Source organism: Oreochromis aureus, linkage group 13 (genome assembly GCF_013358895.1).
Source record: "Oreochromis aureus strain Israel breed Guangdong linkage group 13, ZZ_aureus, whole genome shotgun sequence".
NCBI lineage: Eukaryota > Metazoa > Chordata > Actinopteri > Cichliformes > Cichlidae > Oreochromis > Oreochromis aureus.
This window is the reverse complement of record NC_052954.1, coordinates 9,922,645-9,948,247: the sequence shown is the minus strand read 5'-3', so window position 1 is coordinate 9,948,247 and position 25,603 is coordinate 9,922,645. Positions and strand designations below refer to the sequence as shown.

The 25,603-nt window shown below is 40.8% G+C and overlaps 1 protein-coding gene across 1 annotated transcript; it reads right to left on the bottom strand.

Annotated features, from left to right (window-relative positions):
* Positions 1 to 24: 24 nt before the first annotated feature.
* On the bottom strand, positions 25 to 25,603 carry si:dkey-192p21.6 (uncharacterized protein LOC565246 homolog). The gene is made up of 18 exons (XM_039622111.1): positions 24,886 to 25,603; positions 24,502 to 24,596; positions 22,309 to 22,430; positions 21,367 to 21,482; positions 19,569 to 19,638; positions 19,411 to 19,477; positions 17,367 to 17,449; positions 14,443 to 14,519; positions 13,578 to 13,608; positions 13,310 to 13,470; positions 10,221 to 10,333; positions 9,731 to 9,852; positions 8,954 to 9,077; positions 8,771 to 8,857; positions 6,498 to 6,575; positions 3,490 to 3,560; positions 2,302 to 2,414; positions 25 to 1,844 (listed from the first exon to the last, which is right to left on the bottom strand). Exons 1-18 carry the CDS (start codon positions 24,965 to 24,967, stop codon positions 1,663 to 1,665), a joined length of 1,794 nt encoding a protein of 597 aa, XP_039478045.1. The 5' UTR covers positions 24,968 to 25,603; the 3' UTR covers positions 25 to 1,662.

Genomic DNA, 25,603 nt, shown 5'->3' with positions numbered 1-25,603 from the left:
AGATTCTTGTTTTGACCCTTTTGATCTTTATTAGCAGCAGCTTTTGATACGTAATAGGTTTTAACCTCCTCGTGATGTTACTCCGAATGAGTCAGCTAAATGCTTCTATTAAAACACAAAGCTTTCTCATGGCATGCAAAACACAAAAGATATCTTTAGACCTGTGTGGTGAGTGTATATCGATTTCATTTTCATCTCTCGACCAATCAGCAGTGCATTTCCATTGCTGGCACCATAGTTTGGAAAGCAATTAAGGATTTGAGTCTTGTTCAGGAAGGCTAGATGCACCTTCTGGGATTCAAATAACTTGTGCTCATAAGACAATTACCAAAAACCCCTACACCATATTACACAATGTTATTACTGCTTCTGGAGAGTGTGTAATAGGATTTCACTCAGGAAGAGGAGCTTGATGCCGTTTCATTTCATTAACTAGATGGTCATTTCATGATGCACACCACCTGACCTGATGCTGAGGGACACTGACCTGAGTGCGTTCAATAATGGCACATATACATTATACATACAGATATAAATCATTCAACCTGCTTATCAGTCATGAGGAAATATTCTGATCTATTACTGAGAATGAACCCTGTTTCACTAAGTAAGAGGCTTGGAGTGTGAAATGTGCAAACTAGAACACATGTAAAAGGCTCGGGGTCTCTGAGAGGGGCTCGTCTGATGAAATGGATTTGTGTAATTTCCCTGATTTTTCTAATGAAATAAGTGCAAAAGGTGATGGCCCCATTAATGACACCCCTCTGTGTGCATCTTGACCCCAATTATAGTACTGTGACTTGGACAGCAGATGGTACACACAGAGACACACATGCACGCAGGAGGAGTGGCCATGGCAACAGACTCATAATGGTTGTCCTGGTGTGTAGTGGAATCACTTGGCCTAATTTGTTAAGTACCACCTCAATATATTTAATTTAATCAATCTATTCTGAGCATAAAACAAGTGTTATCAAACGAATCCTTAGCTGCCCACACTGACAGCTCATCAGACATGTTCTTTAGAAACAGGACAGTGCTTTAATGGGTTTCACCGATAACCGTTTTCACATTTTTTACACTGCTTTGCTTCTTGCTTTTGATAAAAAACATGTGTCTGGTAAGTTTGCATCTATGAAAAGCAAACTAAACTAATTAAGCCTAGACCAGCAGGTCATTTTAAAAACTCTTTTAAACTCCCACAGATGCTCTAATACTCTATAATTTACAGAGAAGAGTGCTTTTAAAAAGAAAAACATAATTTTAGTAGCTCATATTATATTAGGTCAACATACATACACGTCATCCCTGAGCCAAAAGCCCAGGCTTCAGACTGCTCCTAATGTTTCTGAGCTTCTGATAGTTTTTCTCCATTATCAGGTCTGCATGATGTCAGAGAGACACACACAGCTCTGGCTGTGAGCACGGAAGCTCCGCCCACCAGCTGTCCACACCTACTATTTACAAAGAGCAGCCAATCAGGAGAAAGTTAAAGGAAGGATCAATTGAAGGGTTGTACTAAATTGCAGTATAACATAAATAAGGATTATAATATACTCTAGTAAAGTAAAATACAAAAAAGTTTAAAATTAGCTTTAGAGGCTGCCTTTAAATGAAAATATAAAATAATACAATCTACAGAAGTGGGATGGATTATCCTGCTTATATTTTGAGAAAGAATTTCTTCCTGTAGAGCAGGTAGGCGATGAGCAGCCACAGTGCAGTCCCCCACAGGCTTTGAAAGAGCCACTCCCAGTGGCTCTGCTGGAAGCGCATTTCCCAGCTGAAAGGGAAGTAGAAGCCCAGGAGAGAGTGGCCAACATACACAAAGATGGAGTTCATCCCTGTGGAAGAGGGGTGGAAAAAAGACAAGTTATTGAACAGGATTTATACAATTTAAAGGATTTTTCCCTGCTCTGCACATAACTTTAGCTGAATGACTAAAGTTATGTGCAAAAAGTAAAGGCTTTATTGCAGGGATGCTTTCCAAAAAGCTTTCCAAATGAGCTAATCAGTTGAAACTCTTCTCTGGGAGTCTGGCCAATAATGCAAAAAATTACTGGAAGAAAAGACTGAGGACCACAAGTCCAAAACTTAGACTACAATCCCTACAAAGGCTTTCAGGACATTTGTTATATTAGGAAAAATGTTTGTTTTTGCATGATCAGCTAATGAGCTGCCAAACACAATTGTCATTGTGGTCAATATTTTAAATTACGTTCCAGCGTTTGTGAGGTTTTTATTCCAACCAAAGCACAATCACCTTTATAAAGCAGCCTGTCAGTACAAGAATAAACATACCTGGGTATATGAATGGCTGTCCACCCCACCAGCCCTTGATATCGACGACAAAGAACATGCCTCCCAGCAGCAGGAAAGACAAACAGCCCATACACATGATATAGGACAACGACCTGAAGAAACAAACCATCGGCAACATTTTACAACAACAACAACATTTTATTCGGCACATTTAGGCATCACTAAAATCTGGGCAGAATGGTGCGAAGAACAGTGTAAACACACTCAGTCCATCAATCTGCTGCAGATAAATAACACCCAGAGTCTGTCCTACAAACTGTGAGGCAGTTTGCTGGACTTGTCTATAGCATCAGCATATGGATCCTTGGCTTGTGCCTCATGGAGCTGTGCCAGCTAACCACGTCTCTGTCTGTTCCTAAGTGCAAGAATGCACGATGAAATATTATCTCATGTAAAATGGCTCCTTTCTAGAGCCTCCCTGCATTTATTTTTTATTTCTTTATCTCAGCTGAAGTCGAGCCAAAAAGGACTCTTAGCTTGGAGTTAATTACTTCTAGACATCCCGGCAAGGACTTGTACCCAGGAGCTCAATAACCTGTGCATGATGAACTGCCTATAAAAGCCAGGTAGGTAATGGCAAGTGATGCCCCATGTGGAACATCATGAGGAATTTGCTTACACATCACAGATGAAATGGCGTTCTTCCTGCTACAACATTTGAATGCTTCACATCACATATAAAGGGAAATGTGGGAGTGGAAACAAACGCACGAGTCATAAAGTAACCGATGTGTGAGGTGGTAACTGTGTCACATTTCATGCAAAATCATTACAAACATTTAGGAAAGTGCTGTGCCTTGTTTTTTTAAAAAGGCTTCTAATAGTTTGGGAGCAGTTAAGACTGTGTTGTGGTTATACAGTTACATTTCCCAGAGTCTGAGCTCTTTCCATCACACAGAGCTGGTAAAACGGTGAGTGAGTGCTTCTGGGGGAGGATGAAGCATTCTTTATTTCGCTGGCCGTAAGGAAGAGTGATCATGTTGGGAGGATGTATAACGGCAACACCTCACACTGCCAACAGCCCGGGTGATTATTTACAGCCGTAGCTGTCGTTAGAGGTAAGTAAACGCATGTTTTAGCAGCCTTGATTTGTGTCTGTTGGAAATCCCATCCTTTCTTTTTTTGTGAGGAAAAGTGGCTGGATTTAGAGGGTCAGGAAGCACTTACCAAAGGTTTTTATTGACAGGTATAAATCCTCCGTCTCGCGTGCACTTAGAAAGGATGGCTGCAGAGATTCCCTGAGGGTGGAAATGAAACAGATTTCAAATCGATGGAGGGCGATAAAGCAATCTGTATTGGGCTGCTAAAACGTGAGGCAACAGTATCAAGCAGAGTCCAGCAGATCAACCGACAATCAGAGAGTTACGTGGACACGGTCCATTAACTTATACACACACACAAAACACTAGACAGGACTGCAAACACACCAAAACAATGAGCTGAAAGACATTAAAATGTGGGTTCGTCACTACAGTAAAACACCACCGAGAGGCATCTACAAAGTCCAACACACTGAGGCCCAACTGACTCCATGTTCATATTTACTCATGATGATCTGCTCAACTCTACATCAGTAAGCACTTTTATAGTCTTAACTATCCCCCACCCTCCCTGTATGATTTAGATACATGAAGAAAGATTTTGTGCTGCACAGAGAAACCCAGGACAGCGGATCAGGATCCAAACATGCTCGTTAGGTGGATATCCATCATGTGTATAGATGACAGAATCGATGGTGTGGAAATAGCCTAGCTGGGGCTGGATTGAGTCTCCAGGCTATCCAGGCAGCAGGATGTGGGATGGGGCTGGTATGTGGGGCAATCGCTCAATTTCAATCTCTCACTTCTGGAGCCTGATCGTTGGACTTTAATTAACAGGGGCTGCTGTTTATTATGAGGAAGACGCATGGCTGCCTGTGAATATCAGCCTGCCACAGAGATCACAAAACAATAAACCATGGCCTGATGTTTACTGTATCCACACTTTCTGGTTTTCCTGTGCTTAACGCCGACCCTCTTGTCGGGTGCGTGCAGTAATAAGTTTTCTCCTCCTCTGAGGAAACCTGCTAATGTTAAGAGCACATGTCTGAAACAAAAGGCAGCTCGGCTCTGCTTCCTGCCTCCCCCTTTGAGCCGAAATCTTATTAGAAAAGTCAATATCAAGAGCAGGCCAATTGCTAAAACTAATTTTGCTTTCTGTGTTGGTAAGACATACGACCAAAAATAGACTTAACCACTGAGATTAAAATAATCAAATCAAATATACACGTGCAGAAATGGTGAAACAAATATATGCTGCGCTGATTCTTTATTCCTGTGTCTGTTCCTAAAATCAATAACGATGGTCTGCTCACACTGCCAGCCGATGCAATGTGAGAAAATCTATTTTATTGCATTTTTCTATTTCAGCTAACCAGGATTTAAGCTACTCTGTTGATCCACATCTAAATACTGTAAGATCCAGAATATCTCACCTCCAACATCGTAATCTTGAGTAGCATCCGCAGCATCTATCAGCTGGTAAACAATGAGATACAGTGGAAAAAACATTAAAGCCTAATGTTTATTTATGACAGCATGAGCTACTTTGTCACTGTGCGCCGCTGGGAGAAGCTAAATGGATCTAATTTATGTCACCTCCCTCCAGCCACTCATCGCACAATGATAGTCAATAAGATTCAACACCTGGAGACATAATGGAGCTTTGTCCTTTAAGAAGTGAGGTTAATGACGTTAAATTCTCGCAACAAAATTTCAATTGATTCTCACATATACGAGCAGGACTCTGTCGCTGAGTTTCTTACACGGGAGACTTTTTTCCTCTTCCTACTGTCTTTTTGGAAAATACAGCCTGGATGGAAAAATGCTGCTGCTACAGACCTTTAAAACTTCACTGAGATATTGTTTTGGACATATTAGACTACAAAAATAAACAGATTTGACTTGAAAAACCTTATGACATAATAGTAAATAAAATAAACTATATCCTTAACACAAGAACCTTCAATGCTGTTTCAACTCATGTGTCAAATAAATAAATAAACGTCTTGCAGTCGTACACATAACACTCTGAAGGAACCTGATACCCAAAGCTGGACAGAAAAGGCACCCAAATATACTGGAACTACATAACTTCAGACAAGTCTTTCCCTGCTTCTGTGTGTTTTTTCTTTCTCTGCACAGTTTTTCCGCCCTGCGCAGCTTGATTTCAAAGGCTGTGTGATGCAGCCAGCTCTTCCAGCTCTATCATCGCTCCAGGTCACAGGGCTGCCGGTTCAGGATGTCTGCCTCCACAGCACGCAGGCTCCTCCTAACCCCGTTTCACAAATGAGCTATATCTCTGGAGCGTCACGCTGCACGTACATAAAAACAGTGGCAAGCACAGTTCAGCGGAGACTAGCCTTCCTACGTGTCTGTCTGTCAGTCTTGCTAGAGCAGACTAGCAGCCTCCTGTCACAGGTTTAGAAATGCAAAACAAGCCATCTCCTGTAACACTTGGCTTCTCCCTGGGGGACGCATTCCCCCTCTAAATGAAATGGAGGCCAGCCTGGCTCTTTTTGTGTTTTAAGACCACCCAGAATGAGCATAAATCTCAAACAAATATGACCTTAAAAGCTTTTCAGACAGGCATTACCTTTTTATCCTAGGTTTGAATACACTTTAATAATTCCTTTCTTAAAGCTGCCATGTGTTTGGTTTGCTTGTTGAGACCTCGCTTGCAGCTTCCTAAATTGATCATACTCTTAGAGTAGATGCTTTTATGCTTGCAGCAGACGTTAAGTAATATGCATAACTCTTCCAATCTAAAACCACATGTAAAGCACAGAGAGGCAATGAGACGCAGCGTGTATTCCCCCGAGGGGCCGGATACCCATGTCTGCCCGGAAACACAGCCACACATGGATGTTGTTTAATTGTACTGAGATCACACACATGTCCTCTGCTAAGTCCTGCTAATGAATGACTTCAACAAGCTACAGTATGACTAATACCCAAGAGGCTGGAAAACACGTTGCAGAATTTACCTGCAAGGTGAAGTGAAACACTGAGACCATAAAAGTGCTCGGCTCTGAGTGAATCACAGGAGCAGGACAGTTATTGGGTGTCTTGGTTTTAAATTAACAACTGACTTTATATTCATTTCCTACAGCAGCTCTGTTTAAAACCTCCACGTACCAGGATGACGGTCCACACTAGGAATCGGCACAGGATGTGGATATTCATCTTTTTGTAGAAAATTATAATTTTCCCCGCCTGTGAAAAAAAGAGGCAGAAATAAGTACAGACCCCACAGCCTATTCACTCATCTCTTTAATGAGAAATACCACATAAACACCAACACCCGGTGTGTCCGCGTACTTGCCCTTGGGTAACCAAATAGGCCTGGGATGTGGCTGTCGATGCCACGTCCCTGACATGGCGGTCACGTTTCTCCTATCCCATCGAGCCAGATGTGGGGTGTTAGTCATCCGCACCCTCTGATTAATTTGGTGATGATGAATATGTTTCAGCTGAGAACATTAGCACGGACCAACACAGAGGAAGCCAGCGGACACCTGGCGTGTCGTCTAAGACTCGCTGACTGAAGGGCTCAGAGCAAACCGCTCACGGGGAATTGAGCAATGTGGCCACTTTTTCATGTTACCTTCCCACAACCCAAATGGTTATAAGTGCCACTGTCACCATCTGAGACTCAGGTCTGAAGAACAAAAGGGCCTTCCTACTTTCTAACAGCATTTTGTCATTAAAGTAGGGCAGCTGTGCATTTACAGTGAGACAGGAAAACATCTGTCACATAATCTTTAACTATAGTCACACTGTAGGTTTATATTAACATATTAGCATTGCAGAGCATCACTAACTGTCTGCATAATGAAGCCATTAAAACTCGAAACTTTCAGTCTAATCATGTCAAACTGAGTATTTTAAAGTCACATCTTCAGAAGGTTCTGATCATTTCCTGTCTCTAAGATATTTTCAATCTGCTTTTTGTTTTTGACAGGAAAGTTTTGGGTTCAGTTGAATTCAATTAAACTTTATTAAAATAGTGCCAAATCACAACAACAGTCGTCTAAAGTGCTTTATATTGTAAGGCAAAGACCATACAATAATAGAGAGAAAACTCCAACCATCAGACAACCCCCTGTGAGCAAGCACTTGGTGACTGTGGGAAGGAAAAACTCCCGTTTGACAGGAAGAAATATCAGGCAGAACCACGTTCAGGTAGAGGCAGCCTTCAACCACTAGTTGTGGGTTTATAAGACTTATTTGAATAAGTGGGCTTTTTGAATCAAAAAATCAAATAAAGTATTGCAGTATTTTGTTGTGTACTTTTAATGTTTTATAAACCTGCAGAGACTCTAAAATGTACAGTTTCTATTCAGGATCAAGTCCAGTGGAGGCAAATAAAACTTTAAGTTCTTTTTGCAATGCATTTTGAAAACACAAAACCTACATATATTTTTTATGTTCAAAATCACTTCATGGCAACTATTTTCTCAGTTAACGGTACAGTGGTGCAGTGGTTAGCATCGTCACCTCACAGCGAAGAGACTCTGGGTTTGAAGCCGCAAGCCAGCTGGAGTCTTTCTGTGTGGACTGTACAGATTCTCCCAGTGAATGCAATGGTTCTCTCCAGGTAATCGAGCTTTCTCACACAGCCCAAAGACACACATGTTAGGTTAGCTGGAGATTCTAACTTGGTGTAAATATGAATGCCAGCAGTTCACGGTCTCTATATATTAGCCCTGTGATACTGGGTTACGGGTTACAACCTGAACAGGATGCCAGCCTACCAGCTGGGCTGGACTCCAGCAACCACATGACCATGAGTGTTGTCCACATTAAAGAGGACTGGGACATTTAGCTGGTTAATTTTGCAGAGTTTAAAAGCTGATTTAAACAATTTAACCAAAACTACGTAAGGCATAGGTAGTTTTATCTAAATGAATAGTGAACAAATACAGTTTGGGCATAAAAAACATAAAAGAATGGATCTGTCCTGCACTGTATCAACAGTTCAGGCTAGTATTGGTGCTGTTATCAGGTGTGGGAAATATTTTTGGCACACTCAGTACCCACTGAGCATTCTTCTTCACAGCCAACCTGAGTATTGTTGCCAATCAGTCCATCGCTTTGTGACCACAGTGTACATATCACCTGGTGGGTACACACAGCATATTATAAAGCTCAAATCATCTCTTAAATGGTCACCACAGTCATCAGGTCTCTATTCAATACAGAACCTTTGGGATGTGGTGGAATGGACGATTGTCAAGATCTGCCTATGCAGGTCACTAAAAAGGCAGAGACTTGGACTAAACTTGGCAGAAGCAAGCCGTTTTTTTAAGGCTGCACAAAATGTACAAAACAAAGGCAGGACTAAGACCTTTAAAAAAAAAAAATCTCGTACCACTCATTGCATCGTACAGGAGAAACTTAGATCTTACCTGCATCCCTAGAAATCCAATGACAATGGAGTTGATGGTACCCAGAACCCCCTCTGGGTCAAAGGGCTGTGTGGTGCGATACATTTCCTGGAAAAAGCAAAACAAAACCACGCAGTTTATAATTTCACCTACATTGGTTTATAGCAGAAAGATTGTATTGTAATATGTGATGAACATTCCTACTTTGCACGTGGGGTATCTGTACATGTTATCACCAAACATCCACCTATCGATGTATCCCGCTGCACCTCCCGTGCAGTTTGGGTAAAGCCCGTTATCGCCAATTCCACCGGCTCCTAAATACCCTCTGTTATCAAACAGGAACATAATTATTGTAGCTGTAGTTATTATAGAAAACAATGTTTAATGAAGTGTTTAGTGTTTATATGAAAACACAATACCCAGATGCAGCAGAGAACGCTCGGTGTTCTAATACCAAAGATGATTTCATTATTCTTAAACCCTGTACAGCAGTTGTGTCTCAAGCCACCACACATTCACACCTCACGTTCAAGGAAGAAAAAACCCAAAACTCAATCAGATGAAAACACAGAAGGACTGAGAGGAAAAAGTGCTACTGCTTGAACCCACAGTACTCTAAACTTGATGTCATGCAGGGTCACAGAGAAGGAAAAAAACAAAACAAAAGACAAAAAGCAGAAGACACAGAGCGAGGAAGATGGATCCTCTGCCTCCGCTCCTCTTATTGCACATGACAGACTGAGATTGGCTAATTAGGCTCTCTGAAGCATCCACCACAGGCCCATAAATCACAACGGTTCATAACACCTGCAACACAAGGTGCACACTCACACTGTTGCAGCACAAACAGGCCCAACTGGAGATTATCTCAGCTTCGACACATAGGAAATTTATGCTTTTAGCCTAAGTGTACGATGCATTAGTGAGGAGATTTGACCTGAAATGCTATATGACAGTGGGAGCCATGTCCGGACTTACGTGGGGCAGTTGGGAACAGGCATGAGGAAAGTTAAGCACAGCCACAAAGTCTCCAGCAGGATGATGATCAGCCACTGTGGCCAATAAAGGAGAATATCCTGGACCGGGTTCCACCAGTTATACTGCATCATACATAAAGCACATAATATTTTTGTTTTTAGGTCCAAAACTGCTTCGCTTTTAGGTAATTTTTAGCATTAAACTAAGTTTTGGGATAGATTGGTCCACTTGAATACACAATAAATTAATATTTACGAAACATTTTTAACTCTTCTTGGAGCTTTAGAGATGTCTGTCTGTTAATCCGGACAAATATTTGAGCTCCACACGTAACGAATGGATGGAACTTGTAAAGACTTCCATTGCACTGAACTCACAGGTCCATCGACTCTTGGACTTGTTATTCGTGTGCTTTTTCAGGTTAGACTTCTTTAATTTTTTTCTCTTGTGTGTAATGGCTGAAATAATTGAACTTGACAGAACTGCTCACCGCAGTCAGTGGGATTTCTTTCTGGCCCCAGAAAGTCTGCAGGAGAGACAGAACAAAGTAGGTGAAGCCCAGACGCTGCAGCACTCCTGGGATCCTCAGCCAGGACCAGGACACTAGAGCACACCGAAGAACACACAGCATGAATGCTCACCGTGGCACCTTAATACTGACAGACAGTGATTTAAATAACATAGGAACTTATAATTCACAAAAGCACGCATATTAAGTCATTTCTGCAGACGCAAGAAATCAAGAATTTTCTCAATTATCCCAAAGCCACTATTACTACAACTACTTCTGATAGCAAGTTGATGGACAGCATAAAGGCTGGAGACGGCTCATGTCAGCCTTCAGGATATGAACATGTCAAGAAAGTGGGTAGCTAATCAAACATTCATCAACAGTTATCTCTTGGTCTCGCCAAATTGGGAAGGATAGGGCTTGCTGCTGCTGGAGAGATTGATGGTAATCTACACATTAGTTAATTGAAAACCTCTTTGCCACGCAAAGTGCCGTAAAAACAATATGATCCCAATCATTGATCCGGACAAATCAAATAAGAGGCGGAAATCTTTTCTTTCGCAGGAAAAGGGGAAGCTCTTACTAATGACACTTTAGTTAAAGATATAGGTTACACCCCCCTGCAGAGATAATTGACTGTGTCTGTCGCCTGATGAAATTATCACGTCCTACAGGAATGTGCAAAAGTATTGAGCCATCATTCATTCCTCTATACATATATGGCAAAAGAAAAGTTTGACGTGACAATTTTGACGAGATTGAAAGTCAATATTTATTCTTCTACACAGCCTGAACTGTCTTAGGAAAGCTTTCTTAAGATAGTCTTAAGGAATAGTTTCCCAGGTTTCTTGAAGTGCAGTTAAAGCTCTTCCTTGGAATGTTGGCTGCTGTTTGTTCTGTTCTCTGTAAAGATGATCCCACAATCACGTTGAGGTCTGGGCTCCATTAGACCTATCCTTGACTAATTGTGTTTCACTGTGTTTTTCTATCCAGGTATCACTTTACTGTCCCGAGTTGTGTTTGTCATCATTTCCATGCTGAAAAAATGAAGCTGTTGCTAACCAGATATTTTCCAGATGGTACTGCATTGTGGATCAAAATCTGATGGTACTTTCCTGCATTCATAATGTTATCAAATTTGCTAAGATACCCAACAGCACTGGCTGAAATGCAGCCCCAAACCATGACTGAGCCTCCACCGTGTTTAACAGAAGGCTGTTAACAGTCACTGTCGCAGCGCTCTCCTCACACAAATGGGAAGAAATTATGTGTTTTTGTGACAAGTTGCTCGTAACAAAGATTAAAGATTCGGTTCTTTGGTCAGTGTTAAATAGCTTAACAAACAAGCATCCCTGGAAATGGTTAGGCACAAGGACTAGACTGAAAATGAGTGAAAAAAGCAGCCAATTGTATTGATGACAATACACTATCAGCCTTTCATGGCTCAGGGGTAAAAGTTACATGACAGTTTGGCACCCTGGAAGAAAATATAAAGAAATCTAGGATGGTTCAAATCTTTTGCACAGTATTTTATAAGAAAAGAAAGAGAAAAAAGTTAAAAGTTCCTCTTTTACATTTTGTATGTTTTGTGGCCCCTTTCTTATGAAACATAATTAGAATAAATAATTATGAATCAAATAGCAGAAAAGAGCAAAATGGGAAAAATTTCATGTTCAATAAGAATTATCATTTTAAGTTGAATCCATTTACATAAGAGTTTGAAAGTAAGCTGCAGCAGACTGTAACACATTTATGCATTTTCTTTGTGTCTGTGTGTAACTCACACCTTTTTTTGACGTTCGATACTATTTAACTGAAGCTGTCTGCTTCCAATCTATGAGCACTTTCAGTGATAGATAGACAATATTACAATATGTTGGTAGTCAGCAAAACTGAAAAAGCCACTAAAAAAGTAGGGCAGCCAGAACTTTTCAAAACGACTGGCTTTTTGTGTTTGAACGTCCTCTGAAGGCAGCTCGGTGGCAGGGGTTTGAATGAATGAACTCTCACACCTCACGCATCTCATCCAAATCATATTTTGTATAGTAAGTTAGTATTTATTTCGAGAATAAAGTAACTACATTTCAAGGTTTTTAATATGAATCTGCTTTGACCATTTTTTGGGACATCTAACCACGGTAGGGTTTTTGAAATTACTCCTATTTGATGTCAAAGGTTAATACCTCCTTTTCTCTCTTCTGACATTGAAAAGCATTTAACATATTGAGTTAATGTGACTCCATTCTCTTATTAGATCAAGCTCTGCGACTGAGCTGCAGAGGACGTCCTTGGAGACAGAGGGCAAAGCTGCAGTTTATGGTAAAAGTCAGTGTGCTGTTGTGACCAGCTCCAGCAGCAGAGTCTACAGCAGCTGCATGGAGCTGACGGCTGTAACACTATCTGTTTGTAATTGTCCATTACCACAGCGGTTGTTTTTGCTCTATCTGCCTCTGTTAAACGTCCCCTGGTGCTGGATTTGGAGACTGCACACACAACAACAATATTTTTGTTAACCCAGTTAAGCAGACATCCACCCAGGAAAGTCCATTAGCACCACAGATAGCTAATGTGTGAAGGGCGCCCTTTGCATCCCAGGTGGATGAGGGATTTTCAGCATTATTCCTCTCCTTTAACCCTGACCCAGCCATGAAGTTTGGCTTTTATCTCAAATCACGAGATCAACCCATTTAACATCTCTGTCGCAGACCAACAAACAAAGAAATTCACTTGACTGTAAAAAAAGTAGCTATCACATTTGAAAAGCTAAACTCATCGTTTCAGTTTCACCTAAAAAATGAATTTAACAGCTAATGGTTGGAGTGATGAGTGAAATATCTAGTTACGACATCTGTGTCAAAAGTATTTGATGTTGCTTAATATACCAGCAAATGCACTTTGCCTTCAAGCACATGAGCGCGTGTATTACCACACAGAAATCCTGTAAGTGAGCATATTACTACATGAGCTAGAGTCTGCGTAGTGTAACTGACCTAAAAAAAGTACAGAACAATACATCTTTTATAAGGATTTAGTTTGACTGAGAATCAGAATACACAATGTGCACCTACGTGGTCCGTCTCTGGGAGAGTAGTTGAGAAAGCAGAAGCCAAGCAGCAAGAGGACGACTGTTCTCCAGGTGATTTTTCGTAGCAGCTGCAGGCGGCTAACTCCTCTCCTCTGCATGGAACTGAAAGCCAAAACCACTGAGGTCCCAATTACAAACACAAACCTGGAAGACATAACAGGATTATCCTATTCAAACCCACATATGAACTGTACAAACAAGAAAAGTAGTAAAAGATGTTAAATAGGTCAGGCCCCTTGTGCCGAACCTACCATGGCATGACAAGATCCGCCACAGTTAGACCTGCAACAATTTCAGAAGCATAAAATCAATTAATACCAACAGACCAACACACACTTGATCTCATCAGAGAGTTTACAGTTCTTGCCCTTCTATACACACAAAGACAACAAGATGAATTAAAAACAATGCTCCCTCCTTAAAGCGCTGCTTCTGTCATTAACTTTCCATTTTGAAGAGGCGTGATTAATAAATATTTACACCCCTGTGACAGCAGCAGTCCTGCAGCCAGGCGAAGATTAATCAATCCACCTCTGAAATCAATGCACCTCTGTACATGTGGCAAAAAAGCTATTACAAAGTTAAAATTGAGAACACCCATAAACAATTACACAAATTTTTGAAAAAAAATTGAAACAGAAATAAAAACAAAAAAAGAAAGTGTATAAGAATATTTACTTTTTCTTGTTTTAAATACTTTTTCAACCAAAATCTCTCCTTCAACCAGAGATGCCTTGCTTAAGAGTACCTCAATATTGGCTATCATAACATTGGAGTGTTACTCATTCCTTCCTCCTCCCTAATCTTCTTCCAGCTGTCATTTAAACCCTCCTCCTCCTCTCCTCCCTGATCATTAACAAGAATAAACATCTATGGATCATGGTGTTGATTTTGCTTGTATGAGAAATGACACCCTGTGTTTTTCTTAACGACATTCATCATAATTAGTGACAACACGTCAGAAAACTCTGCTAACACTATGGGGAGGATTTCGCCGCTGAAGATCAGGTGATTGCTGCATCATCGTCGTGTGCAGGGAGTAAGGTGTGGGCTGTAGGGTACATGCAGCTGATTTAGTTTGCCCTTATGTAAATTCACGTGCATCATGTACTTAACCGTTCCAAGGTGCGTGCTGAAAGAACCAGTAGCCTCCACCACCATAGTTCACAAACACCATCACAGTCAGGGCAAACCTATAAAGACAATACAAGTCGATATACAGTAAAGAATAAATGAAGAAAATGTGTGCGTGAGACTGGAAAACTGTCAATAAAAATATATTATAATAACATAAAAATCATAATAAAATTCTAATACCTCTGCCTTTGACCAGTTCAAGTGCAATCCTTGATTATAATTAAAAATTAACTTCTGAATTAAAGTTAAAGAGAACACAAGAGGGGCTTTTATTCAGTCTCCCTCCAAATGCAAGGTAATGCAATCTAAGCATTATGAATCACTCAGGAAATGAACGCTTGTCCTCTGGATCTCCTCAAGCAGGAGTGCTGACTAAAGACTTTGCATCTAATATATGATACACTTTATACTTTAGCACTGGCCGAGGCTGCTGAAACACAGCGCACGTGATGGAGTGCTTCACTGAATCAGACACTGGAGGGAAAAAGGTGTTTGCGTTGCATGTCAGAAAATGGGCGGTGGGCCATTACACAACACAAACTTGCACGGTAATGCAATGATCTGGGCCAGGCTGGATCGTTTCACCATCTGTAATACGTGAATTTATGTTTTCATGCGTGCAGTATAATCAAAAAGAGTGAAAAAATCATAAGGGGGGTGGTAACAACATTACGACAACCTTTAAGAAACAGCCTGCCTGATAAGGAGCACTGTATCTACCTCTGCCTCCTCTTGTTTTTCTGCCTAGATTCAATTAAGAGCTGCACCGAAGCCATTACTGCTCTTTTAGCCCCAACCTGCTGATACAAGATTTTAATCGGTCACTATCATCTCAAAAGGGCTATTAAAGCAGAGTAAACCCTGCTGCATGTGTCCATGTTCTCTTCCTCTCTCACACACACGGGCTATCGTGTAAATTTTGATGAACGCATCCATTAGTTGCCATGGCAACAAAGACAAAGGTTAAATCGCCAGCCAGATGAGACCCTGTGAAAATCGCAGTAATATCCCAGATTATTGGCCATCTTTATAATTAAAATTCCCTGCTGTCCGATTGGAAATGAGACCCCCATCACTTTACATATGCCACACATCTGTGACAATAGAGGCTGCTAATTATGATGAATGCTCAATTAATACGATGTACACTAAGGAACTCTTTGTTTTGTGTTGGATCAAAGTTAATAAGGTGCAGGTTGACGCACAGCAGACCTTTTCTTTTTTTTGGTTCCTAATCAAGTTTAGGTTGTTAATATGCCTTTGAAGCTCTGCAGTGAACATTTGCCACTTCAGTAATAGACTTCATTCATTTCTGGGAATCAGTAGGAATGATTTATAGCTAACAGATTACAGAGAGACCTGTCTGTTGCAGCACTGACAGCCAGTTATGACTCACTGATAGACACTTATGGACGTCTTTGATTTGAATCATTGTACATGCATTACCAATTAGAGTATCAGCTTAGTACTTTCCCCCCGTTGCTAATGGATAGCTGCAGTCTATCCCTGCACAGTATTGAGTTACCCACTGTACTGGCCATATCAAGTACATGGACACCCAATCTAGTCATAATAAACTACAACTACAGTTGAAAAGCCAAGGTTCTTTTTTTTGTGGCCAAACATCAGAGCATATCTGAAACCCAATATGAAGGAAAACTTGGATCTCAGTCAAAATAAGGCACAGAATGAGTCAGCCACCTGCTGTTAAATGCGGCTCACAGTTCTTGGTTTTGCTGTAATAGTTGTGCCGTCAGTTGTATGCTACTGCTAACTACTGACAGTGCGATTTTCAACGGTGACGAAACTGGTGAAAGGCTTTTAGCAGTGTGGCACAAGATTAAAATCCAAATCCTTTTAGAAAAATTAACGTGCGACCATACGCCACAGTTCTCTGTATATCACGTCAGGAGAGCCTGAGCAATGATCAGAAAAACCTTTCAGCTGGGAAGAAAAGCTGTTTGGCTTCAGAAATGTCTCAGCATTTATGGCAGATGACTGATGTGTCTGTTCTCTGTAGAAAGCTGTTACTTATCCGGGGGTATGGATCATAAGTCATGGGTCTGAGGAGGCGCACACAGCGTTCATCTTTAGAGCTGAGTCACAGTTTGATTAAGTGTGACGCCAGGTAGGAGCGTTTCCGGTATTACCACTTGGGACGTACGCACCTGTAACCCCGGAGTGACATTTCAGCTAACGAGATTGAGGAGAACTGAGGCAGGAAGTGGAAATGAAGGGAAATAAAACTGAAATGTATCCTCCCCTTGAACTCATACAGATTCTGAAAATGCACTCAAGCGCTTGAGCTCCCAAACTAAATAACAGCATGTTGTATTTTCAGCCCGCCACATATGCTCGGTGATTTTCAGCTGGCTCCTCGTCCAAAAGGAAGCCACAGATGGAGAAGATGCCAATTGTCTGCTGGATGCTGCCTGTGTGCTGCTGGATTTCCTCTCGCTCTTCAGTTTGGCAGGAGATCTATTGCTGGGTGGATGTGTGCTGATATGTTGACTGTATTATTACATCAATTATTTGGCGAGGGGGAGGTCAAAGCCACACCAGCATCCTGTTTCCAGAGAGGCGTGCTTTGTGTCTAGCCCTAGGCCACAATTAAGGCGAGCAGGGAGCCCAGATTCAATCACATGCATCACTCCTGTCCAACAGAAACACACTGTTCCAAACCCAACACACACTGCTATCAGAAACCATGCCCAAAGCTATACCGCCTGATAACAAAAGCTTGAAGGAGCATGTGGCCAGACTGTGACCCCTGTAATTATTCATTATGTCAGGCCTGTAGATCTTTATGATGCCTCAAACTTCTCTAAAAAGAATTAACATGTGAACGAGCTCCATGTGGCGATAGAGCGATAAACACGAAAGACTGTTGAAGGTGTACATACCCTCGGAAAGTATCCAGGGAGAGCAGACGTGTCGGTTTAGCTTTAACTGTACCGTGCGCAGTTTCACTAGCATGCGATTCTTCCTGTAGAAAAAACAGCAGGGAGACAAAATAATGTCAACACTCACTGGGATAAAACACCAGTGTGGGTTACTTAAGGGTATTTGACAATTCATTCATTCATTCATTGTTGCACTTTTAGGGTTAAGGTCGCTTAAGCAGATATTTAAACCCCAAATAAAACTTATATATTTTTCATATCTAGATTGTTTTCTAATCAGCAAAATAAATAATCAATAAAGGAAGAAGAAACACTTTTAACATCTAACGTTTCATAAAGTCTGATAACGCAAATGTTCCAAAAACATGAAGCACAACACTCTGAGTTATTCTTAAGCAGCTTAATGCTCTACTTCATTAACTAGGTGCTAATGCTGTCTGTCTTTGCTTGCTGGCCAGTTAATGTAAAGTGGGCTCATTTCTTTAGATTTTGCTTGGAAAATGGGAAAACAGGTGCAGTGTTTTGTTGACCTGTGATAAAATACATGGAAATACAATACATGAGGGATAAACTGCACTATTACTAACAAGCTTGAAAGTCAGTATTTGGTACGATCATCGTCATGCTGAAAATTCATTTTCTGCATTCATACTTGCATCAGTTTTTACAAGTTCCTCAACATCACCGACTGAAATCCAACCCCAAAACATGACAGAACCTCCACCTTGTTTTACAGATATAGATAATCATCTCTGCTGGACTCCTCCAAATATATAAAAAATAAATAAAAATATGGATTCATCTCTCCATAAGACTTGTTGCCCTACCGCAGTATTTTCTCCCTGTTTCACTTTCTTAAGAATTGTAAACAGCCACCCTTTAAATGAGATGGAAAGTTGGTTCTCGTAAATGTAAGATGCATTTCTCGTGTCCTGCGTCAGGCTGTTGCTGGATTTTTCCCCATTTCCTAAGGACATGACAGTTTATGCATGTAAGGTTTTAGGCCTGTGACTTCTTCTTTTGTCCAGTTTCTTTACATTTTTAGGGACATCCTGCAGACCGTGCCAAGATATGCCATGTTTCCAGCTAAAAGCTGTTTGGGAATTTACCTCGTCAGTGTAAAAATTCTATTTTATGGCATGTATTTTTGTGACAGGCTGAAAAAGCCTGGATAACTATTGCTCAAGAGCACTTTTAAAAACCTGCAAAAACGTCTGGCTCCTTGGAAGCAAAATATAAAGAACTAAAGAATATTGATAAAGTCAAAGGTTCACTGCTTCCTCATTCAGAACTCCTCAAATTCTCTCCGCCCCGCGTCCCCCCCTCCCCCCTCTCACTATGTGAAAAGCAACATTTCGATGACTCTGGCCTGTTGCCCTCTCAGTTGGATTAGCCTGGCGTGCTGGCCTCCATGCAGCAGTTTAAAGAGCCAGAGCAGGAAGACACCCGCACTAATATGTCGTGATGGATTTTCGTGCCATCCAGACAACATATGGAAGCCAGAGACATCTTGCTTGAAAGAATGAGAGGAGCTATTCATGTTCACCGAAAATACATGGCAGCTCTTGCCATGAAGCCTGATGATTGGACGGATACAACACTGTATCGTTTTCTATGTAAGTCTGCTGTGTAACTGGCTCTGCTAACATTTATATCAATCATTCCATTAGTGTCTCCCAAACGGCTTGATGACTGGAGCCTCAGAGCAATTTTAGAATGCATCTTGGGCTGCATAGCCGGCCAATGATAATGGTGCAGTTTAACTGCTGGATCAAACAATATTTGATTACCAAAAAAAGGAAAAAAAAAAGCATACAAAGTAAATCATTTTTTTCTACGTGAAAGAGATTGTGTAGTTACTTTATATTTTGTGTTTCAAGAACAGTAGCAAAGATTTACTGGATATTTAAAAAATAATTTGCTTTTTAATTTAAACTCAAAATGGACATACTTTGAGCTGTTTATGACTTATTTAATCAAAATATAATCTCTGACATAAAAAAATCTAATGTAATATATTAATTAGAAGCAGCATTTAACTTACATTATCTTCTGAATGCTGTGGGCCTTGGCAGCAAATAGTCTTTATAAATTTTGATGTACAACGCCTCCTGGAAAAAGAAAAACTTTAGGCTGCCCGGTTCTGATGGAAAAGCAATCAGTGCAGGATTCTTGCAGATGATGTAAAAAACACACATGTACCTGCAGATGTAGGGTATCACAACGAATAACAGAGCGATTACAGCCAGCAGGAGTGCTGCCACCAAAATAGCTGAAAAATAAGTAAAAGGAAAGGCGTACAAATGGAAAGCGGGAAATCATTCTGTACCATTCTCTGTCCATGTCAGGAGCTTTATACACTACATCTCTATCAGACCAGGATCTGAGTGGGGATAAAAGAGATGACTGCCAGTCCAAACTGTCTGCTATACTAGCCTGTGGACTCCCCTGTGGCTGTCTTTCAGTCAACCAGTGTCAAAGGGGATCCCTCAAGTGACAAACAAGAACCTAATGAAAAAGTCTTGGTTGAGCCGCCGAGGAGTAATCACTGCGGGTAATCTAACCCTGCAGGCATGTGAAAACGAAAATGTAAGGCTGTGCTGGAACAAGGATGAGAAAACAAAGACTCCTGCCAGACTGCCAGAGGGCAGCACAGATAGGAGCAGGGTCAACTTGAGGTTTACAGTGCAAGAGGGCACGAACACTGTAGCGTGGATGGATTTTATTTGCCCCCCAAAAAAAGGAATATTCTGTTCTGAGCTCTGAAAGCCACCGATTTGCAAACAAAGGGAGATATTTTACACCTGTAGCACTGATTATAAAACTACCTAGGGTTTATGAAATATCCACACGGTCTTCTTGCGTCACGGCACAGGAGAGCAGAGTACACACAGTGGAAGAACAAACAAAAAGATGCCATTTTAAGCCGAGCTGAATCCACACGAGGACGCCCACTCTGGACAAAGAGCGGTCACTTAATCTCCTCGGAAAAGTCATGGCATCTCTGGTGTCCATTCATAAAAACACCACAAAGCTCTCAGCGCATGAACCACATTAGAGCTCAGCCACAGACATGCTCGCTCCATCAGTAACCGTTGGTATAAATAGAAAATGAATGGTAGACACTGAAACAACTGAATTAATTTGAGTTCATTGATGTATAAAAGTCGAACAAAGACTTAATAGGAGTCGATCCTGTAGATTTCCTTGTAAGAATTAAGGGCTCAGCAGGTGACTTGTGGTCTGTGGTGTGATACAGAATACACTACTAACACGATTAAAGGGTGCATCTGATAGCAGCTTCACAGAAACATATGCTTAAAGAAATGATCTCATGCTGCCCTGTGGCCAATCAATCTCAGACACTGAAGCAAACTTTTAAAATTCCCTAGCAGAGCACCTCATACCTTTCTTGAGCTGCTGACCAGACCGTTACTTAAGGTGAACAATTCCTATGGGGAGTTTGTATAATCACCGGTCTGTGGAGCTAATGGAAGCTCATCATACTGTGAGAGGTGCAGTCACACTGACCATAACAGATAATGGCTACTTGGCCTTAAAAGTCTGATCTACAACATAATCTGCAATATTGTTAAGTAGTGTGTGCATTATGGAGAGAGGCGCTTTCAAAATCCCATTACGCCCTAATCCTTCCACACTCCCTAATGTATTACCCACAATGCTCTACGAGCCAGAAGCAGGCCTTCAAAACAAGCAGAAAAGCTTTTCTTTTATCCCTTTTCAAGAAAGCAAGTCTGATCTGATCAATACACATCATGTCCCAAGAGATGGATGAGAACTGCTGCTCAGTGGATGTGGACAAAAGCAGTGATTCTCCTCTTTGCTGACTCAATTAATGGATCAAAGTCTTGGCCAGAGTTTGCAGACAGGTACCTTTACTGTCACTGCGCCCTCACAGCCAAATCCCAGCAGTGTCGGTCAGGGATTCAAAACATGGAAATTCGTCCTCATGTATTTTTCAGTAGTGCTGCGTACTTACGCAGATAGGCATTGTTTGGTCTTTTATCCACAATGTTAGTGCAGCTGCGATTATTTGCATCTAGGGTGTAAATCCAAATAGAGTAGTGACCACCTTCCTCATACGTTTGACTCCATCTGCATGCAAAAACAGTGAAATAGTCACACAGTCTTAAAAGCTCCTATTTGATGCCCCATTAAACTGTTTTCTTTAAAAGCACATTGCTGCTTTCCTGCTGCAGCAGCACAACTATAAAGCTCAGGAGCACCACCTAGTGTCTGAAGGCTTAAAGTGCATGCCCCTGTCTTCTCACCATCTCCAGTTTCAGGCCCCCAAAAAAACACCCCTGTGCAAGACTCGCTCATATTGATCCACTGTTGGGATGACATACTAGCTATCACTTGGAGTGTTTTTTTCAAACTGGGAAAAGTAAATCAATAGCAACACAGGCTGGTTAGAGACCTCAGCATTGATTTAAGAAGACCCAGCCCTTTGAAAGGACATAAAAAGCACAAAGGCTTTTCATGGTGCACCATCTCTTAGAGGTGGCCCCAAAATATAAAGCTTTGCCCTCCTGTGTGGGATGTTCTGGGTGTTTATACATATTAGATCTGTCCTAACTGTTTAACATCCCAGCTGATTCTTCCCCAGGACATGTGGCTTTCAAGCTTTAATGAGCCCTTTTCATCAATATTGGAATGTCAGGTCTTATTAACCCCAAAACAGCCTGTGATCAATAAACTGTGAGGTGGTTTAAGGGAGGGCATAACTCAGGTCCAGAAAATGGGTCAGGGTTACTCCCCCGGCCCTGTAAATAATTTCGCAGGCTGCTGATGCAATCATGTCACCACACTATGTCTTAAAACAAGAGCAATGCACTTTCACAGGCAAACAAGCAAACGAGAGACAACTTGCAGCTTATTTGTTTTAAGTACCATCTTGAACAAATGTTTAACTTGTTACCTGCAAAAGGTTGCATTCCTGGTTTGTGATTCCACTTGTACTGTCAGAGTAAATTTGGTGCTGATTATTGCAGATGCATTATTGTTGTTGGGTTTCACTGTGACCAAATGTTGGTACAAACACTGAAAAGCAAAATAAATAAATAATAATTAAATGGGCCTAGCATTAACTTAATAAACATGAATAATTGTTTGTTAGTAAAAGAATAATTTGATTTATGATTTAAAGGAATGTGCAAAAAGTGAAAAATAGAGTTTGTACAACTCAAACAAGCTTGAAAGTCAATATTTAATCTTTCTTTAATCTTCAACACAGTGTAAACTCTCTCAGGCAGCTTTCTTGTAATTTCTTTAAGTAGTCTCCAGGAAGAGTTCTTGAGGCTTCCCGAAGGAAATTCAAAGCTCTTCTTTGGATGTTGGCTGCCTTTTGGTCTTTTTTCTGTCAGGATGATCCCACACAGCTTCAATAATGTTGAGGTCCGAGCTCTGAGGAGGCCAATCCACGACTGCTAGTGTTGCACCGTGTGGTTTTTCTATCCAGGTATGCTTTTACAGCACTGACTTTGTGTTGGGGATCAATGTCGTGCTGGAAAATGAAACTGTTGCCCATCAGATGCTTTCCAGATGGTGCTGCATTGTAGATCAAAATTTGATGATTCTTTTTTGTGGTCATAATTCCGTCAATTTTGACGAGACAACACCACCAACTGAAACGCAGGCTCATATAGGATTTGGACAAAATTTGGATTCATCGCTCAGTAAGACCTGTTGCCAATAATTCTTTTGTTTCTGTGTAATTTGGGATTTCTCAGTTCCTTTTCTTTGATAATGTTTTCTAGACAGCCAGCCTTCCATTGAAACAATTTCTCATAAAACTTCCTCTTCTGTCCCCCACTTGTCCAGTTTCCTTACACTTTTTAAGAACATGGAGCAATATGCCACATTTCCAGCTAATAGCTCTGGGAATCACCTTGTTGATTTTTATGAGAGGGTGCTATTATCAAAGTGCCTAAAGATTAAATTTAAAATTGATTCTTTGTCTGTCTTTGCCTGTGTAGACACAACACTGGTTCATCCCAGTTAAGTGCCTTTTATATGCATGAATGATTCATAGGTCAGTGTTAAGTGGTTTAACGAACAAAACACATTCCTCTGGAATTGGTCAGGTACAAGGACAGGACTGAAAAAGAGTGAAAAAAAGCAGCCAATGTCCAGAGAAAACTTCTGAGTGACCTTCAGAAAGCCTGGAGAAATATTGCTCAAGACCACTTTAAAACATTAAAAGAAAAGTCTGGCTGAAAGCAAAATATAAAGAAATGACGGTGGCTCAAAAACGATTGTACGGTAAAATATAATTAAAGGTTGTATAATATTATAATGTGCAGAGCAGTAAATTTACAAGCCAAGACGGCCTGCTTATAAACAATAGGTCTCCTCATAGATAAACTAAGTTGGGAAACACCCAGTGATAATTCCTTACCAAGGCTGTATGGAGTGAGTAATAGTGTTACGGTTTTACAGGGCAATCATAGAAAGCTTATTCAATATGAAATTATAGCATGGTTTAGTAATCTAACAATGCACTAAAAAGCATGGCTGCAAATGAATTTTCAGAATTGAAAAAATACAAGTCCATACAGAGCCTGCCTAAGCAGGCAGTTACTTGTAACATCCTCTCGTCTCAGGATTCAAACATTTGACATGAGGAAGCACACTCAATGTGCCAAAGTTCAAAAAGTATCATATGTTCCAGCCTCCATTATGCTGCTGAACAGCAGTGTTAAATTATTCAGGGAACAGCACATACTTGGACTTTAAGCACTAAATATTTCTTACGTTTTACGTATATTCATATGTCTTGTGATGTTTTTATGATGTTCCCTTTACGTTTCCTGATGTCTTTAATAATTCATGTTTGCTTTTTCCAGCAGTAACTGTAGCACTGTAGCCACAGCAAATTCCTCTCAGAGACAATCAAGCTCATTTTATAACAAAGGAGAGAAAATCCCACATTTCCCTTATGTGAAATTTGACAACAACTTAACAGTGAATTACAATGTTTAACTTTACTGCATTTGTATGTTTGCTAAGATCAGTTTGCGTGACTATAAACTTTTTGAGGAACTGAAAGCGATTTTCCTGCTGCTGATACTAGTGTCTTAATAAAACCACAGTGACGGTGGATATTCTTTACCTTGTAGCAGTAATCTGATGTGTAGGAAGCATGCACTTCTTCAGTCAGCTGGTTATGAAATATGAGCAAAGCCTGATCCATTTTCAGAGGAGAGCCTGCATAGATTTAACACACAGGCCTGATTTATTAGCTTCTCTTGGACATTATAAAGACAAGATAACAGAACATGGCATCTAATCACTATCACCACTGTGAGCGTGACACTGACTAAATTCCTATACTCACATATCCATTTCTTGTAATTCAATTCGAACCAGAATTAAGGAGACCGAACAGTGACTTTCACAAGAAGATCAAAAAAGTATAGACAGTACAGTTTTTGCTGCTACCACCGGGACATTTGTGCACAGATGCCTTCACCAGAGCGATCCCCACCCTCCTCACCATTTTCGATTTGTCCTCCGATGCCGCTGGTAAAGAGGATTAACAAAGTTAGGCTTGCATGTAGCAGCGTCCTGGACTCCATGTTTCTAGCCGTAACCAGCCTTGTCTACTGCTCATCTTTATAACTCTCACAATATAACCTGCGGTCAAAGGGCAGTATGCATACGTAATTGTTGGTTCCCTTTTTATGTGCTCTTTTTTTGTGCTTACATTTAAGATCACATTTGGGTCACACGTAATCATTGTCATGATTTGACATGAGGGATGTTTAGTAAAATCAGACTAATAATCAGTGAGTTTAAAAAGGTCACAGGTATGTATCTGTGTCAGTATTAATGCCACAGTCAGCAGACACTCTCCGTTTCACCCCAGTCTAATGGTTTTGTTCTAAATCACAGCTAACTAAATCACTTTAGCAGCGCTCTCATTTCCAGGTCCAGTCAGCTGTTAAATGCTGATCTCCTGTCACATCCTCTCCCTGTTTTCATTCCATTAACCACTTCATTTCCCTGAGCGCTCGCAGTGACAGATGAGTTCACCGGGGCAATCTAACAAGAGCAGGTTGTTAACCTTTGACATGAACTCTGGTCAGCTGAAGAGCCAACCTCCTTTTTAAATCTGATGTCAACTGGAGAAAAGACATTAATATAAGCAGGTAATTATTCTTAGGATTAAGTTCATGTTTGATATGTGTGCATAAAAGGTACAGTGTCTTCTC

Coding starts and splice junctions, on each gene's coding strand:
- si:dkey-192p21.6 (XM_039622111.1), bottom strand. CDS start 24,967: ATGGAGTCCAGGACGCTGCTACATGCAAGCCTAACTTTGTTAATCCTC. Junction 6,576..8,770: donor TTGGATTTCTAGGGATGCAG/GTAAGATCTAAG, acceptor TTTTTTTCACAG/GCGGGGAAAATTATAATTTT. Junction 3,561..6,497: donor TAGTGTGGACCGTCATCCTG/GTACGTGGAGGT, acceptor TTCCACCCTCAG/GGAATCTCTGCAGCCATCCT.